Source organism: Meleagris gallopavo, chromosome 1, assembly GCF_905368555.1.
Source record: "Meleagris gallopavo chromosome 1, MGAL_WU_HG_1.1, whole genome shotgun sequence".
NCBI classification, from domain to species: domain Eukaryota; kingdom Metazoa; phylum Chordata; class Aves; order Galliformes; family Phasianidae; genus Meleagris; species Meleagris gallopavo.
In genome coordinates, this window is record NC_139404.1 from 7,428,119 (window position 1) to 7,446,216 (window position 18,098).

At 40.5% G+C, this 18,098-nt stretch overlaps 1 protein-coding gene across 3 annotated transcripts in view; it reads right to left on the bottom strand.

Moving 5' to 3' along the window:
• Positions 1–863: 863 nt before the first annotated feature.
• Positions 864–18,098, bottom strand: part of FAM107B (family with sequence similarity 107 member B) — a 61,185-nt gene continuing 43,950 nt past the window's right edge. For 2 of the 3 annotated variants that reach the window (XM_010716416.3, XM_019617587.2), the window contains 3 exons: positions 10,234–10,417; positions 5,488–5,641; positions 864–4,050 (listed from right to left, as the gene is read on the bottom strand). In XM_010716416.3, the coding sequence (XP_010714718.1) occupies positions 3,934–4,050; positions 5,488–5,641; positions 10,234–10,361 (399 nt within the window). In that variant the 5' untranslated portion in view covers positions 10,362–10,417 and the 3' untranslated portion in view covers positions 864–3,933. Of the gene's footprint in view, positions 4,051–5,487; positions 5,642–10,233; positions 10,418–11,582; positions 11,691–18,098 lie in introns of those variants that run through there. The other variant, XM_010716538.4, reaches the window with a different exon arrangement.

Consider the following 18,098-nt stretch of genomic DNA (forward strand, 5'->3'; position numbering starts at 1 on the left):
CCTCCCCCACATTTGACAGCTCCTGGAGCAGGCCCAGCACCATTGCATCAGCATTACTGCCAGGATCCATTCCACATGCTGAGCAGTTTCTGAAGGAAAAAGCATTTCCTGACATCTGTTCTGAATTCACCACTCTGGTCCTCCTCCCCCACTTCATTTCACTGCACTCTGCTCTGTCTCCCCATCCACCAACACCTGTCCCCTGCTAGCCGGGGCTCTCCAGGATGAGCTGAGGTTCTTGGGGGTGAACTGATCACTCACACCTGTTCCAACCATGTCTCCAATGCCCTGCTAGTTTTTTCTCCTTCTGTTAACGTAAGATTTTTCTTTCCAAGGCACAGAACAATCTAGCTCTAAACCAGCAAATCATTTATGCACACACTTTCTTTCACATGTCCAGCTTTGTCATACTAGAACCACAGGCTTGAGTGGTAGCTAAATTAAAAGCCCCTTTGCAGGACTGAACCCAGGAGCAGACTCGTTACTGCTTCCTCACTGCCTTTTTCAATGGAGCAGTGATAATGCTTGTGGTTCCAAGGCTCAATTCTGCTTTGATAAACTTAGAAGAAGAAATGACTGCCAAAACTGTTTGGTTCCCATCAGGAGTTTCCCCTCGTTGCCTCACTTTTCACTGGCTAAAAAGCCCTTTTTAAAGATATGAGGAGATAATAGGACTAAGAGACACAACTTACCTTTCTCCTGCAAATTACTTTGTTGGTTGTTTTGCATATACAAATACAGATGGAGTTTTAAGGACCTAGAAGTCACCACAATCTTGATGCTTCGCTATTCTATATCACCTGGATATTTCAGTGCAGACCCCACAGTTTTGATTCCAACAGGATGTGACAGACACCACTGCATACTCCAAGCATGTAGAAGATTTTATTAAGCATGACTTTGGTTCTAAGTATTCCTCATTTTTGTAATACCTTTAGTTAAAAACAATTATACAAGAGCAAATACAAAAAATATTAAATTATGAAAACAAATCCTTTAAGGCTCCCTTTTTTATATTTATATATATTTATATATGTACACTCAAACAAGTGCAGATATTAACAGAAGGTTAAAGCCACAAAAATTCTAAAAAATTTACTACTGTACTATCAAAAGCAAGAATTTTTAAAAAGTACTGCCTTATTAGAGGCAGAAGTGGTCAAAGTAAGTAAGCCATTTTCAAATCACTGAATATTTGCAGGATTGCTTCAGATCCCCTGTAGCTGAAGGACAGGTAGGAATAGCTCACCTCCGTTGGCAAGCAGTGTCTTACCTAGGTAGCCACCCAGGACACTCATGCTCTGATAGCTGACTACCCACATAAGAGCTACTCATCCCAGCCCAATCCTGACATTAAAGACAGGCTTTTGCTTGTCAAATCAATAGGAGAGTGATTTGGATTCCTAGACTAAAAGGTCAGCAGGATTCGAAGATGCTCTAATGAACACACTGATGTTCTGATTGTATGCAGAATGAACTCCAAGTGAAAACAAAAGAAATCTACCTCACACTGTATGTACAAGGGGGTTTTCTGGCCTCCTGTGTTTCGTAACAAGAAACTACCCTGAATCACAAGCTGATATGGAGAGGAAGCAACATACTTTCTGCTTTGGAGGGCCCAATCCAATGCTTACAGAAGTCAAGGAGAAACTGTTGTCCCTACCGACTCCGGTGCCATTTGGATTGCACCCACCTCCATTCATTTTGCTGTGCCTGCACAGTAGGATTGCCATGTTCACTGAAGACAAAGGGCTGCAAAGAAATAGCCTGCTGAAGCCAGAGGAGGGTTTCCTCACCGATTCCCAGACATTTCCATACTGAACAGAAGGTTAATTGTAGAGTGGAATCCAACACACAAAGTTAGGTAGGCTGGGAATGGTTAGGGTAAAATGTGTGGCATGGAACTCTAACACTGTCCCAACAATCAACAATATGGAACAAATCCAAGCAGTGCAAGTGCCAGAACTTTTATAATAATAACAAGTAGGTCCTCTTCTCATACGGGAAGGAAGAGTGAGGAAGAACCTGCAGCACTGAGTGTTCCTCTTCTGAGAAAATACAAAGAGTTGTATTTGGCCTTTGTCCCTTGTAACTCCATAATCAGAATGGTCTGGCAGACCATCTTCACATTTAATCATCTAGATATGAGTCACACTGCAAATCTAAATCAATGGCAATACACTTATCACAATTCAATTTACTCCTGATATGATTATGTCCTCATAATAAATGCCTGGATCTTGAGAAATTGAAGTCTGTCTCTAAGAAACACTGCTAATTGTAAGCATTTTGTCCCAAGTGCTATGCTGAAATTGTGTTTAAAACATCTGATACCTACAGGAAAGGCAAAAGAAACTAAAAAATAACAAACCAACAAACCCTCCCCCGCAATACAAACATGCCACTGTTGATATTAGTAAAAAGTGTTCTCGAACAGTCACGTCCTTTATAAATACAAAGTCAAAATCATTCCATTTAGCATCCTAAGGCAAAGACTATGATTAGATCCTCAGCTGATATGGATGAATACAGCCTTAGCGAAAGCTAGGAATATGCTAAGCAAGGAAGATGAGAATTTCTCTCCACTTTCTGAAGACAAAATATCTGCATCTATCTCACCCCAGGTAAGAATCCAACTCTATAATCCTACATGAGTAATCTGTTCCCCCCCTCCTCATCCCAGGCTTTCCTGGATCACTAGTAGTCATAAGCATGAAGGATCAGATTCTGCCATCCCTATAAAACTGAACAGTATTTTATTTAATGGCAAGTCATGGAATAACTTGCAGAAAGGCAGAATGTGACAGAATTGGGCCTGAAGAGTCGGTGGTAATACATTTCCCCTCTGTTGAAGCTAGAGGAAGGACGGGATAAAATGAATGTCATTTTATGCCTCTCTTCAGGGAAGAATTCTCCATTTTGGTAGATTCCAACCATCAGTTTGGTCTGGTTTAAACAGTGCTCTGTTGCTGGAGCTACAGAAAATTCCTGCAACAGCCGAGCAGAAATTGATGGCAGAAAAGACTCCTGGTTTCAGTTCCAGCAAATGAGTCATGTGCTAGCACTGCAGTCAGACCAGCATGTTCTTGGAGGAGAAAGGCCACAGCAGTAAAGTAGGTAGGATTTCAAAATACAAAGATTAGAAGACAGGTCATTTTGCATTGAGAGGTAAGAGATGTAAATACACAGGTAGCACTGTACAGACCTTCATATAACATTTTAAGTTTAAAGAAAGAGATAAATCAGCTTCTTGATTCTCTAGTGAAAGGATCACCGGATTTCTGCTCTTTCATAGCCCAGATTCTACATGCAAAATGGAGAATTGGGCTTTAAGGCTGCTCACCTGTTCACTGCTGGTGAATTTTAAGCATTCCCGTTCTGCCTGCAAGTGCCTATCCCTGTGGGGACGGGCATCGATGATCAACACACCTCCTGTCATCCCAGATTTGATAAAAATTCCAACTGAACACAAATAAATTGTGAGATATACACAGGCTTTAGGTCTAGATGGAGAAAACTTATCTGCACAGTAAAGTTTCGTAAGATATCACAGGAGGAGTTTGTTTTGATTTAAAGCAAAATATCATCTGTGTACCTCCGCTAAACTAGAATCACAAGAGAGAAAAAGCAGTGCAACACTGAAGAAGCTTCCCTGCTATCCCTGGTTAAAATCTCTGAGTAAGCACTTCCATAAGCACTGGTCCATGACACTGCACTGACGGACTCCTGATGCCACGCATCAATCCCAGAACTGCATTTGGCAAGTCGATCTGTTACAATCTATAATCCACTCGTCCTAGGAAATAAAAATCTCATCTTCAGTGTCAGGTGAATGCTGTTCTTTTCCCTCTTGATGGGGCAAATCTGAGACAACTTGCAAAAGTCTCTCTGCAGCCACAGCAGGAAAGCTGGAAGTCTTAGTGGGCGCTGCCTCTATGAGTCTGGTGCTTCTGTAGCTTCCTGGACCGTCCTCCTCAAGTTACCCTTGACTTTGACAAATTCAGGTGCATTTTCCTGCTCTTCTTGTATCTTCTGTTGCTCCAGCTCCAGCTTAAAAGAGATTCACGTGTTAAATATAAGCATATAAAAGAGATAATCAAAAGAAAAGACAAAAATGTGACGGGTTCAATAACTGGCCGTGCAAAACAATTTAAACTGCTTCTTGTCTTTCTCTCATAGAAAAAATAAAGCTGAATTTCTTTGGGACTATCTGTTCTCACAAACTATTAGCCTTTTCAAACCTTTGGCTCCAGATCATTCCAGCAGACTATAAAAACCTGCACTATGTGCTAATGCAGAGCCTTACTTACACACTGCACAGAATAAAGACTGCTTAGCAATCCACAGTGAAGGCAGACAGGTCACGTCACCAGAAAGAAGGAAACAAGCCTTTAGAAAACTAACAGAAGCTCCTGAAAGGATCTTTATCTTAGAACACACCATGGTCTCTCCGATTAATGGAGACCATGCTGTTGGTCTTATTTAGCTCACCTCAGTAATGTCTCCTTTGTCTCTGATTCACTGACGAGGAACATGCCCTGTTACAGTAAATCACAACAACATTCCTCCATGTGTCACACAGTCAATTAATGACATCCCTACGATGCTTACAAAGTCATAACACTTTTACTTGCCCACATGCAGTGGGCAGGCTTTTCCTCTTCTAAGAGAATTTTCTATTCTATGTGTGTCCTTGGGTGGCTGAATTCCAAATCAGGCATCTTCCCACAGACTAAGCCATTTGAAAGCTGACCTTATCTCTTTCAGGGCTTAAGGCAAAAGTGACAGGATGATATATTTAAAATTACAATGGTTTTCTCCCACCAAAAATATTTCTATGCCTGATTAAGAAAAACTGGAATAGAAAAAAAGGGCCGAACATAATAATTGATGTGACTACACCTCATTTTCAAGAGTTATTTGATTTAATTGATTTCTGTTGAGAAATTTAATTGATTTCTGTTTTAGAGCATTCATTTTTTTAGAAGTAAATACACAAGGTATTTAATTGAATAAATTCTGCCTCTCAGGTACACAGAGTGCCTTAAGAGGCCCAAAGACATTTGGCTGTCCCTCTGCTTAGCAGTTAAGTTTCCCAGCAAAAGACTGCAACTCCATATAATTCTCTGTACATAGGGTATGAGAATGTTTTCCTTCGTTTGAAAAATGGGTTCATTCATTAAAAAGTCCCTCTGTAGCCTTAGAAAGTCACCTCATTTAGTACACAGCCCAGAAGAAAGAAAAAACTGAGGTTTTTATTCGCCGAGTATCTAGTTTTAATGCACTACAGTCTAACATCTATTCTTGGTGGATCATCTCTTCATACAAACGAGGCAATGGCAGCGTGTGAATTGGCTAACTGTAGAAAATTTATTTGCATTTTGTCAGAGGAACTGTGCAAAAATCATCTGCTGCCTCTTTCTTAGAGAGCACCAGGTGACTAGCTCAGAGATTGATGTGTGAAGTCAGTGTTATCTCCCATCTTACCTGTTCCAGTTTCTGCTGCCGTTTCAGTAGCTCTATTTCCAAGTCTGACTTCTTCTTTTGTGCCTCCTCTTCTTTTTGCTGTTTAATAACTTGATCCCTTTTTCTTTTCTCCATCACCTTTTGTAACTCCGGTTTGTTCTGAGGTGCAAGACCCCTTCAAATTAAATGGGAGTAGAGGGGAGAAGGAAACAAGGAAGAAAGACCATTTTTTAATAAGCTGACATTCACAGTGACCTGTAGGCAGGTTTTCTCAAGTCAACTGGCTGCCCATTTAGGTACTTTGAAAAACAAATATTTAATTACAAGCAAAAAATAGGCAGAAGATGTATTGGTCTCCAACAATAAGGTGGAAATGAAGCCATATTATCACTGAGAATGTTTCCCTTTAACACACATGCTAATGTTTCTCCTGAATAATTCACTGATATGGCTTTCATCTTGAGCCTTCCCTCTTTTCTCCATTCCAGAAGAACCAATTTTAAAAACATCACAAATCAGAGCTGAAAACTAATTTTGGAAAACAAACAAACAAACAAAGCTGGCTGATAACGCAGAGGGACTGCATTCAGACAGTCCTGCACTGGGTACCATGTCCAGAGAAGTCTGCATGGACAGAACAAAAACATATCGTCCCTCTGGATTTTGTCACATTGCTTCTGGAAATCATTAATTCAGACCTTCCTTGACAATATGACAGCTTTAGCCATGCCTGGCTGCTGCACTATTTCCATTGAGAACAGCGAGAGCTCCCAGGCTATGCTGAAAATCACACAGAAAGGGGCTAAAACAACAAAAACCCCACATAAAAAAAAGTTGCAGTCACACTGGAGATCAGACAAAGGGGGAAGGATGCTCTGATGAGATTTTAGTTAGTACAAAATATTTTCCAAGCCGACTTCTCTAAAATGGAAAAGCTTACTCTTTGCAGTTGGACTCGATGATCCTTTTGAGTCCCTTCCAACTCCAGATATTCTAGGATTCTATTTTGGAATATCCTCATCATTCCATTATTAGTTGGAGCCGAAAGATCCAAAATATGCCTTTGTTATTGTAGTCTTCAATGGGATGACTGTTGTATGAGCACATCCGGCATCGAGTTTAACACCAGCCATTTTTAACTTCAATTTCAAGAAACTCAGTAATCTGAAGAAGCTTTCAAAAAATGCATATTTTTACCACTTCTCAGTGTATTATCTGTGGTCGCCTAATTCTTCCATGTGTATCTGACAGCATGTCTAAAAATATATTAAAAAGCCATTTTACAGTGGCATCTATGAGCGACTCCATATATTATGCAACATTCTATCAGTGTACATACCCTAGCAGCAAAATCAAATATTTAGCAACACCACATGCTGCTCCATATTTCTCATAATGCAACTCATGGCCTGAATGCAACAAGCTGCAAGACTGTATTAATATTTTATGTTTCATGCTATTTTAATTACATTTCAGCAGTTAAAAATTAAGTCAGGCAAGAGAAAAGCTGAAGTAATATTTTATTATAATGACTACTGCTACTACTATTAACAACTTCTACTACATCTGGGTCAGTGAGGGCTGAATCAATGGGAACTTCTATACTGATGAGCAGTGAAGGCAGCCGTGAATCAGATGCAAGCTGCTAAGTAACATTACACATTACTGGTTTAGGTGTCCAATTTATCCTAACTACAGCACAACTAATACCTGCAGAAGACCTCTCCATCTAATCAAAAGGGATCAGTAGTCAGGCTGTGAAATAACACCTGTAACGTCAATTCTATTCTCACTCCTGCTTTTAGAGAGGGAAAGCAACAAATAGGCTGCTACTGGACTAAGTAAGTGTCTTGTATCACCTCTTCGTGATTTTTCTAGTTAAAAACTTTAGCACAGAGCAAAAAAACTGTGCTTAACCACTTCTATCAGAGCACTGAAATTCCTCCACATACGTGGCAATTTGCAGTAACAAAGCATACCCCTTATTGATCTATTGCAGAGGAGGAAGAAATTTTTCACACAGATGGTGATGAAGCACTGGAACAGGTTGCCCAAGGAGGTTGTGGATGCCCCATCCCTGCAGGCATTCAAGGCCAGGCTGGATGTGGCTCTGGGCAGCCTGGTCTGCTGGTTGGTGACCCTGCACACAGCAGGGGGTTGAAACTAGATGATCACTGTGCTCCTTTTCAACCCAGGCCATTCTGTGATTCTGTGTGTGTGATAACACAAACCTAATACCTACATCAAGGAAAAGCCTCGTATCAGAGGTAGTACCACAGAATAAAGCACAGAGTCCTAAACATCTTTTCAAAGAAGATTTTCTGCTGCTGAAACCCTCAAAGTATTTCATTTCTGCACCAATAAATAAGGCTCTAAAATTAACAGCTGCAACTAATCAAAATCACAATAAGAGAAGAAGGGGTATTGAGGGCAGCACAACTGTTTTGTGTAATAGGATATTCTTCAGAAAGAAAAGAACTTCATACTGGTTTCAAGTGCTTTATGCTTTCATAAACTTAAAAAGGAAAAAAAAAATAGACTTAATTTAGTGCAGTCTCCACATCCTTTACAATAAAATCATAAGTTGAGAAACTTCATCTTCCTTTCAATGCCTTTAAACTCTGTGGTGCTGGGAACTGACTTTGATGTTTAATCCCATTAACAAAAAAAAAAAAAAATAGGACAAACACCTATTTAGGCCAGTTTCTTCCAATTCAGTTGGCATTCTGTAAAACATTTCTACTTCTTCATCACTAAAGAAATGCTGTATTGTGTAAGCAGTTCATTCAGAATTAAGTATCTAAGCCTAGCATTTGTGAGGATTTTGCTGTTACACATAGAAAAGGCCCTTTTCTCCCCTCAAAATACCACTCTGCCAGAAAGGGAAAAAAAGAGAAACTTTCAGAATGCAACTCTTCTGCCAAATACACAAATCCAGCTGAACTGAAGTAGTTCTTCCTCTACTTTACTAAGGTCCTGGGTCTCAAAAAGCCTGCAAGAGTGTTAACAGCAATTTTTATCTTCAAATGCACTCTGAAATAGTTCTTTCACTTCTACTTTGGGGATCCCCACACCCTTGCCTATGTGATATGCCTTTTGAGTGGTTCTTTGTTTTTTGTAGACAGGCTGTAGAGAAGACACTCAGGGTGCATCTGTTACTGCAGCCTTAAGTTAAAAACTGCAGAGGCAGCTGATAAATGAAGGCAAAAGACAAAGGAGCAAATCAAGTCCAAGCCACTTCCTGAGTGGCATCCACGCTGCAATCCCTCGTAGCATTCGAGTTATTGGAAGAGATGTGAAAATGATGATTAAAGGATCTACTGTCACGCAAGCTGCAAGTGGCCAAGGAACACTAGGACTAAAATTATGTATCTTATTAAAGGATTAAATAAGATTCCTGAATTGCAAGTTCTAATTAATCTGTGAGGAGGCAGAAGACAACACATCTTCACTTACTCCTGCTAGGACAGCCATTAAGATTACACTCTGATATCAAAGTAACACTGGATATCTTCATCAAATCATGAATCTATACAGATGTTAGTTTCTACTTGTTTAAATGGTGGAGTCCCACAAGCTTGGAGGCTTTTTCTCCTCTGTGTAGTTAGGCAGCTATTTTTCAGTGGGTTTTTTGTTGTTGTTGTTGTTGTTGTTTTTGTTTTTCTTTTGTTTTGTTTTAAAGAGTTGTTTGTTGTTGAAGAGATTTAACAACAGACCCTCATCTACCCCTGGGCCAAGCCCCTGTGTCTCAGCACAGTTGATGAAATCAAGTTCCAATTCTTTACATCTTCACAAGCAATATATAAAGCAACAGCTGTTCAATCCCATCCCAGGAAGAAGGAAGCAGAATTTGCAAAATACACAAAGAAATACTTGTGCAGCAGCAGAGCAGGCATCAGGCTATCACTGTAACATAAGAAAGATCAAGTAACCACAGAACAACTCAGAACAACTTCTGAAATAAAATATACAATTTCTTTAACTTAGAAGTGCTGGGAATGGTGAAAACAGATATGATGATATTGTTGGTGACTATCAAATATCTGACAAAATCCATTTAAATTGAGAGCTGAAGACAAAATACAGTGCTGATAACAAATATCAAATGTGACGTGGGAGAACTGAACCTCTTCCTCATGAAAACAGCCTTTAGTGAGTATTCACAAACACCACGTGGCAAGTCTGATTTACATAAGCTTTTACACAGTTTTGCTGAATGATCAACAACTGATCTTGTGTTTGATATCCTCAGTGTGGTTTCTGACTAGCACTGAAACAGACATGGAAGACCTTCAGTTAGATTAAGACTCAGATGAAATAGTGGAGCAGCCTATAGCTTTCTTACACAACTGTTATGTCAGCATTGTTTTAGATTCTGTTGGTTATACATAGGTTTTTAAGTATCCCACCTGCAGCTAGTGTAGGTAGCATCACTGATTACACAACACGTAAACTGTAGGCAATATGGCAAAGCCTTTGTAATGAAAATAATGATTCAATACGAAAACGGATATCAAAGCTGTCTGAAAATAAAGCTAACGATTAAATTTGGAAATGAAGATAAAATTCTCACAGAAAGAAGGATTGGACCAATTGAACTCCAATTCAAACAAATAAGCACCATGGTTAAGAACTGCAGTCTTTTCATGTACAAGGTTTTCATCAATGAAATATGTCCAGTGAGTGTAGGGTGAAACATCACTTTGATGAAACTCAAGCTGTGTGTTTGGGGTCGGGGAATGGCACATGTGATTGTCAGACTTTTACCTTTTCTGATTCATAAGCAGCTCTCTATGGAGATCTTGATGATTCCGGGATGACTTCACAGGATTAATTAATTTCTGAGGTCTAATTAACTCAGGATTGTCATCATCTATGTAGTCTGGTTCAGCCATAATCTTCCTTGGAACGGGAAATGGATCTTTGGGTTCGGTGTCCTTACTCACAGTATCTGGAAAACAAGGGGGGGGGAAGACCATGGTAAATCAACTGAAAGACCTTTTGAAAATGTATTAAAACACGCAGAGGTACACTTTACCACATCAATAACATTTAAGCTTTTCTGGATAGATTTTGTCTTAGTAAATTAATGTGCTCAGTGCAAACATCAGTACTGTTGTTTTTTGTTTTTTTTTTAATAGATGGCAATTTCAAAACCCTTCATCCCTTCACAGGGATACACAGATTCCTCTCATTCTAATAGCTGGACAAATATTCCAAGTCAAACATGCAAAAAGCCGTAATGATCTTAAATAAGTCATAGAATCATAGAATAATTAAGGTTAGAAAAGACTACTAAGAACACACAGTCCAACAGCTGACCCATCCCTACCATGGCCACTAACTACATCCCTCTGGCTTTCCTTGAACACCTCCAGGGCCAGTGACTCCCCCACTTCCCTGGGCAGCCTGTGCCAACGCCTCACCACACTTCTGAGAAAAATCCATCCCATTCCACTAAAAGCCATGGCCACAAAAAGTTCAGCGTCTGAAACAAAACACATTCAGAGCAGTTCTGTCTCCACTTGCTGTCACAGAAAGCAGCACACAGAATCCAGCATGCTGCAGTTTGGTGAAAAACATTGGTCTCTTGATTGGACAAGAAAAAACAACCTCACAGCATGTGGGTTTTACAGAGATGAATCAATGGGACATGAAAGAAAAAGACAGAGACCTCCATCAGCCTGACTGACAGAACAGCCGAATGCTGCATGCTGTAGAGTATGGAGCTCTGAGATGAGTCAGAGAATCACTGGGGTTTGCCACGTATCTTCCATTAGAAGCTGAATCTGTGTTTTAATTCAGATCCCACTGTTACCAGCGCTTACCTCTTGGCACAGTAAAAAGGTTTCCAATGTAAGATGTGGATACCTTCATACAGAACATCACCAGCACGCAGCAGAGCTGCAAGTGGGCTTACAGACGAAGAAGGGAAACCACAGCACTCGTGTCCCTGGATGCAGGGAAGCCATGCTGGATTTGAATGTGTCTAACAAACCCTGTAAAGCCCTTTCAGTGTCTTCACTTGAAAGCACAGTGGGGGTTGTGTGCTGTTATTGGTGCTACATCTCACACATCTCACTTCTACAGAGCTAATCCCATGAGAAGCAGCTTACCAGAGTGAGCTGCTCTCAGGGTGGCCCTGGCATTAGTTTTTCATGGTGAGGACATCTGTAGCATTTCTGAACTCTGTGGGAGTGTCAGTTCTCACTGGGATCTCTGAAACTAGTAAAGAAAAAGTAGCTGTCAGCAGTGCCAGTGGTTCAAAACAACGTAAGCATATTGCAGCAGATGGCACAAACCCATTTCTGATGTTGACTATACAATAAGAATACTTCAGTCAGCCCGTCAGAGTCGTTGCTTCACTCAAGCAACCACCTATCCCCACAAACACCAAATACAAAGAACCCTTGGAAAATTCAGATGAGAAGAAATTCAGTTCTAGTCTAACCTCCTGCTGAAGGTAGTATCAGCTCTGGGTCAAACCAGGCTGCTCAAGGCTTTATCCAGCAAGGTCCCAAGTCCCCTAAGGCTGCACAGCTTCTATAGGCAACCTGTTCCCAGGCTCACTGATCTTCATGGTGAACTTTTCCCGTATGGCAGCTGTGTTCCCGCTTCTGCCTGCTGCTTCTTATCCTCCTGCCATGCACTGCTGGGAAGACCATGGTGCTGTATAATTGCATGTCCTATAAAAAGGCCAAAACTTAAGGAACTACCCCAAACAGAGCCTATTTCTCAATGCACATCACTTAGAAGTGTCGAAGTTTACCTTCTCTATCAATGACTGAATAAACTAGGGTTTTTTTCCCCTTTTATTTCTTCTACATAGGAATGCAGCAATTCATACTCCCTTGGTATTCCCGTCAGGCCTATCACAACTAAAATAAGTCTGGTATCTACAGGTTTATTTCAGTCAGAGGATGGGTATTAAGTTCTGTTCTTCTATACTCTCAGCTTTGTTGCTCTGGTAGGGCTGCCAGACTCTTGGAAGGCATTTATCATCCACAGCTCTCCATAAAAGTACCGTATAATCATAAAAGTATAGTTTTCTATGTACAGTATAACTGTGTAATCAGCCAGAAAATGACCTGCTGCTTCTTTAAGACAAGTTTTCCATCTACTCAGGCAAAGATGAAAAATGCAGAATCACCCACAACTGTTCGTCATGAACAACGTATTGGTTTTCTAACACGAGCCCCTGAAAAATCAATCGTTTCTCAGAAAGTTTGATGTAATATTTTGCAACTTGTATGTTTGCTTTTGGCAAAAACTTAAAGTGGAGTCTATTCTTTCTTCTGTCCCATTTCTATTTTTAAAAACATGTATTCAGCTCCAAGGTCAGAAATAGTGGTTTCCTAATGTAACATGAACTCTACCAGCAGCAAGCATGAATGAATGAAATTCCTTTGGGAGCTGAAGACGCTTTCCACATGTGATTAAGCTGCAAGTCATTTCAGCTAGGATTTCCAAGCAGAGCTAGCATTGTAGGTCTGAGGACACCCAGCTTCTGCTTACTGAATCCCCTTCCACCCTTTGCAAATCTGGGCTGGCCTGACTGAAGGCCACCATCCCAGTCCTGCAATACACAACCAACACAATTAGCACAGTGTGATTTCTACCCACACCCTTTCAAAGCAAACATTTAGGAAAACACAGGTAGATTTCACAAAAGAAGGAGACTGAGGCACCAAGAGTTCAGCACACAATAGACAGGATAGACAGGAACTGTGCTGGAAGTGTAACCACTGAGTTTCATTCTGATATTCAGATAACACGTTGGTACATCAGCCAAGCTTGATAACAGAATCCCTTAAGTTCAAAAACACAGTTTAATAGAATGACAAAATTATCATGATTATTCAGTGAGTCCCTACTGTTCATCACTGCAAAAACCACAACACATAGAGCCGCTCTCAGATCATCACAGTGGAACATGAAGAGCATTACTATTACATGCCATTAATAATGTTCCAGCATTACTGGAAAGACAGAGGAGATTTAGGTTAGATATTAGGAGGAAGTTTTTCACAGAGGGTGAAGCACTGGAACAGGTTGCCCAAGGGGGTTGTGGATGCCCCATCCCTGCAGGCATTCAAGGCCAGGCTGGATGTGGCTCTGGGCAGCCTGACCTGGTGGTTGGTGACCCTGCACATAGCAGGGAGTTGGAACTAGATGATTAATATGGCCCTTTTCAACCCAGCCTGTTCTATGAATGGTCTCTGCACAATTCTGTCTTGCGAATCTACACAAAGTATTTTATATTTTTCCAAGTCTTAATCCAAACAATCAGTTGGCAGGAATATGCTGCTGGAGAGACTCCTTTCAGTCATCCACACATCAAGCATAATCCATTTTTGCATTTCACTGTTACCTTACAACAAAACTGAGATAAAGAGATTTGGATTCACTGGATGTTTTGGCTGAGCTTGTTCTCAGTGTAATAATTGCATGCTAGAGGAATGCAAGTAACATTTAAGAGGAACATCTCCAGGAGACATGTCCATTTCTGGTGTTCTTCATTTTTTATTCCATCTACAGAGTTTTGTCCAGCAAAACTCCCTGTAAGACATGTGCCAAGACTGCTATGGACAGTCACTGGCATTTTGAGCAAATTCAATGCAGATCTTAACAACACTGGGTGAAGGATTCTCCATATGCCAGAGTGTTTGCAGCAACAGAGCTCATAAGGCTTCAGAGAAGGAAGTTCATGCAAAAAAAAAGCTTGTGTTTATATGGCATTCAGGGAATTGCATTTATTTTCTCTCTGGTATTTGTCATACCAGAAATCACCCTACACACATGGGATCTGAACATAAAAATTCCTGTGAGACACCAGACATTTATATGATTGTACAAATATGAGGCATTTTCACCCTTCAAATGGCTCCCACAATTATTTACAGCTGTGGAAGCAGTGGTAGACTTGAGGACCCTTAGAAAGCAGACAAATAAATGCCTAGGAATACAGATGAACTTCAAAATAAGACTAGCCTAGGATCCAAAAATTACATTAAAGCAAAATTCATATCATTTCCTCTTTGTCTTACTAAATGATTGAATTAATATCTTCCCCAGAAGCATTAGCCCAAACACTGGATACCTCCTGAAATCAGATTTTATTCTGGAAAAAGCCTGAACATCTGTTCTGAGCTGTACTGCAAACCATCAAACACTGGTTTTTAAGACTTATATTTTTAGATCTTTATACTACTTCATAGACTCGTGGTTTGTTACAAGTAACCCAAAGGCATTCTTTAGGAAGAAATATGGTTTTACTCTCCTCCTTCCCATTTTGAGAAGAATTGGAATAAGAAGTGTTCACTGTGCCAGCTCAAACAGTGCTGCCTTGCACAGTCCAGCTTGGATGGAAAGCTAAAGAGCTGCTTCTATACACACTGAACCTTACAATCACCTCAACACTGAACATCAAAGCCCTTCACCATTATCATTTTCATCTAAATGCACTCAGTGCAGCAAGAGGCACTTGACTGCAAAGATATACTTGATTAATCCATGATTACAGATATCATTAATAACTTCCCACAGCTCGCCCTTTCATTCAAAGTTAGAGTTGCTGAAAATAGAATGCAAAATACTCTTCCCAGGCAGAATGCTGATGCCAGCCTATGTCCAAGCAGTTTGGCTTCTAGCCATGTAGGCTTCTGCAGCTGAGAGGGACGGTGAGGTTTGGATCACAGCAGACTAAATGAAGTAGCAAGCCTGAAATTTTGCTGTCAGTACAATGCCAGAATAATGTAACTAACAGCACCCTTCTCACAGGCAGATTTTATAAGCTCTCTGAATGTATGTAACCTTTCTCCTTTGCAATAACGTTGAGATTACCTCACTCGAATACACCAGTAAGAAAGACCTCCTAAGCTACTATTAAATGCAAATAGAAATGGTTAATTTATTAGAAGTATTTTTAACCCTCCTCCTTTCATTCACCACAGTCTGATGGCACATCTTATAGCAACACTCTTAAAAAATGTGTGAGCCTAATAGATGACACTGCAATAAGGCCCACATAAACACAATCACATGAACTCAGAACACCTTCCTGATTACAGTGGCAGTGAACAGGGTCCATCGCTCTCCAGCCTCAAACCCAGGGAGCAAGGGATTGATCTGTGTTTAGGAAAATACAGAAGAACCTACAGCTAATGGCTTTATTAGCCACACAGCTGCAAGAAGAGTGAAGGACCATGGAGACTCCTCACAGTAACTGTGGTGCTGCTCCTGCTCACTTGACCAGAGCAGCCCAAAGCAATTTCAGTGATGCCATGAGTTTGGAGAAAAGCAGGGCTCACCAGCTACTGAAACTATTCCTACTGTCATATTAAAATGAACTAAAGTACTCCAAACCTTAAGGATATCCAGTTAACATTTTCTTCCCTTAGTACTGCTGACAATGTAATGTCAACACAGCACAGATAAAACACCCACTAGATGAGAAACTAGAAGAAAAAGGGTCATTTCAAAGATGTTTGTATTGGCACTGACACCTAAAGGGGAAGGGAATGCAAGATCTAGGGCAGTGTTCCATATTACCATAGTTCTCTCAAATGCAAAGCGTTGCTTATGGCTCTCATACAATTTAAACACTACCAGGCAGTCTCTGTTCTTGTGCTCTTAAGTTCAGTCAAGCCTTGGGTGCTAAGAAGAGCCTACATCCCCAGTGAGGCTAATGGCTAAAAGGTGATGCTGGTAAGAGCACAGTGACTGGTCCCTCTTAGTTTCCAGTCTATCTGGAAAAAAGAAAGAGAGTCAAGAGTCTTTAAGAGTGTTTTCACCTTATACTGAAATCATGAGAACAAACGAGAATGAATTTATTGTAATCCAAAATAATTTTCCCTACATACAACCTCTGTCAGCATATCTGAAACGAGCTAGATGTACCAACAGCCCTACATAGTTGAGTTTCTTCTCTTCCTTGGTTAAAATGCTGAAAATGTACCAATGAAGCTGTGCAATTACAGGTAGAAAAGGAGAGAAAGTGCCTCTTGAAAATCTGTAAACAAAGGTAATTGTAAGAGCACAGGGAAGGAAAGAAACCAAGACTTGTGTTCACCACTGCAGATGTAGACCAGGTCCTCTTTTTGCCAGGCAGGCAAAACTCAGGTATGGATTTTCCCTGTAAAACTGTTTGGCATCTACGTTTTATTAGAGCAGAGGAGGGACAGAAAGACACAGGATAAAAACTAAAAGGCTGTGAACAGCACACATCTTCCCAAAATGTTTGTCCCTGGCCAACCCACTGGCACTAAGCTTCCAATCTGAAATTCACAGAAAATAAAGCAAACTACGCACCTTGTATCATTTCTGTTCCCAGAAAGCACTGCATTTCACAGAACATTGGCATGCCATGCATACCTCTTCCCTTCCATCTAATCTAATGTCATTCACTTGGCAGGAATAAATCACAAAGTAAAGACATGCAACTGAAAATGTGTATGTGGCTTTCACCTCTGTGCTACCCGGTAATTCTTACGCACCACAGTAAACGTGACATTCAGGAGAAGTAGGTCAATGTACATTTCATACAAAAACAGAACGTTAATTCAAAACCAGAAGTTCCAAGAGTCAGAGGACAGTTTCTTCAGGACTTGACTATTGCAAATGTGAAGAACTATCAAACAGTGTCACCCAGTGGTAAAGGGCTTCCTACAGACAGGAGCAGAAGCTTTTGGCACAGAGAGCAGTCAAAGCAGGGGAAGGGAAAAGACGGACCAAAATCAGTGTTTTTATACAAAACTGCTAAACTTCTGAGTAAACAAACAAAAAATCCCACGGCCTTTTAGCAGAAGGTCCTACTTTTAAGACGGTCTGTTTGTGAAGCCATCAGCATTACAAGTCGGTCATTTCTCAGTCATAGGAAGCTTTAAGATTAAAGAAGGGTATTTCCACTGGGGGAAAAACATCCAGAGCAGCCAGCAACATGTTATTAATATGGAGAGTGGAAACATTTCATACATCTGACATCAGCTGCCAAAAAGAGATGGGTGAGTCTTGAATGCTCTTAAAATCTAGTTCACACAGTTCAGCAAGATTCTTCCACACAAGAGAGGAACACGTGATGATGGTTGTTTCTGTATTTTTTGTGTATTTTGTTCACCAAGAACTGATGAGAGAGGTGAGACAGCAACATGTGTCTCTATGCAAGGTCCAAGAACACAAGAAGTGAAGCACTGGAACAGGCTGTCCAGAGAGTTGGTGGGTGCCCCATCCCTGGAGACATTCAAGGTGTGGCTGGATGGGGCTCTGAGCACCTGATGTAGCTGTAGGTGTCCCTGTTCACTGCAGGGAAGTTCATCTAGATAACTTTTAAAGGTCTCTTCCATCTCAAACTTGTTTCTATGATTCTAAGTTAAATCATGCTCTCTAAATAGAAATCTTCTGGATGTTACAACAATGATGATGAGATTTGTGCACTTGATTCACTTGAGCATAAGTTTACGCCAGTTAAAAGTCAAAAAAGGTAAACCAACCTTTGGTAAGTATATATAACAAAATTTTGGAGTTAGAGAAGAGTTAGGTTACTTGGCATTCCTATAAATATGACTGGCATAGGGAGCACAGCTTTGCTATGTATAACAAATAGAACATTAAAAAGGAAATCAGCACGTTTGCTG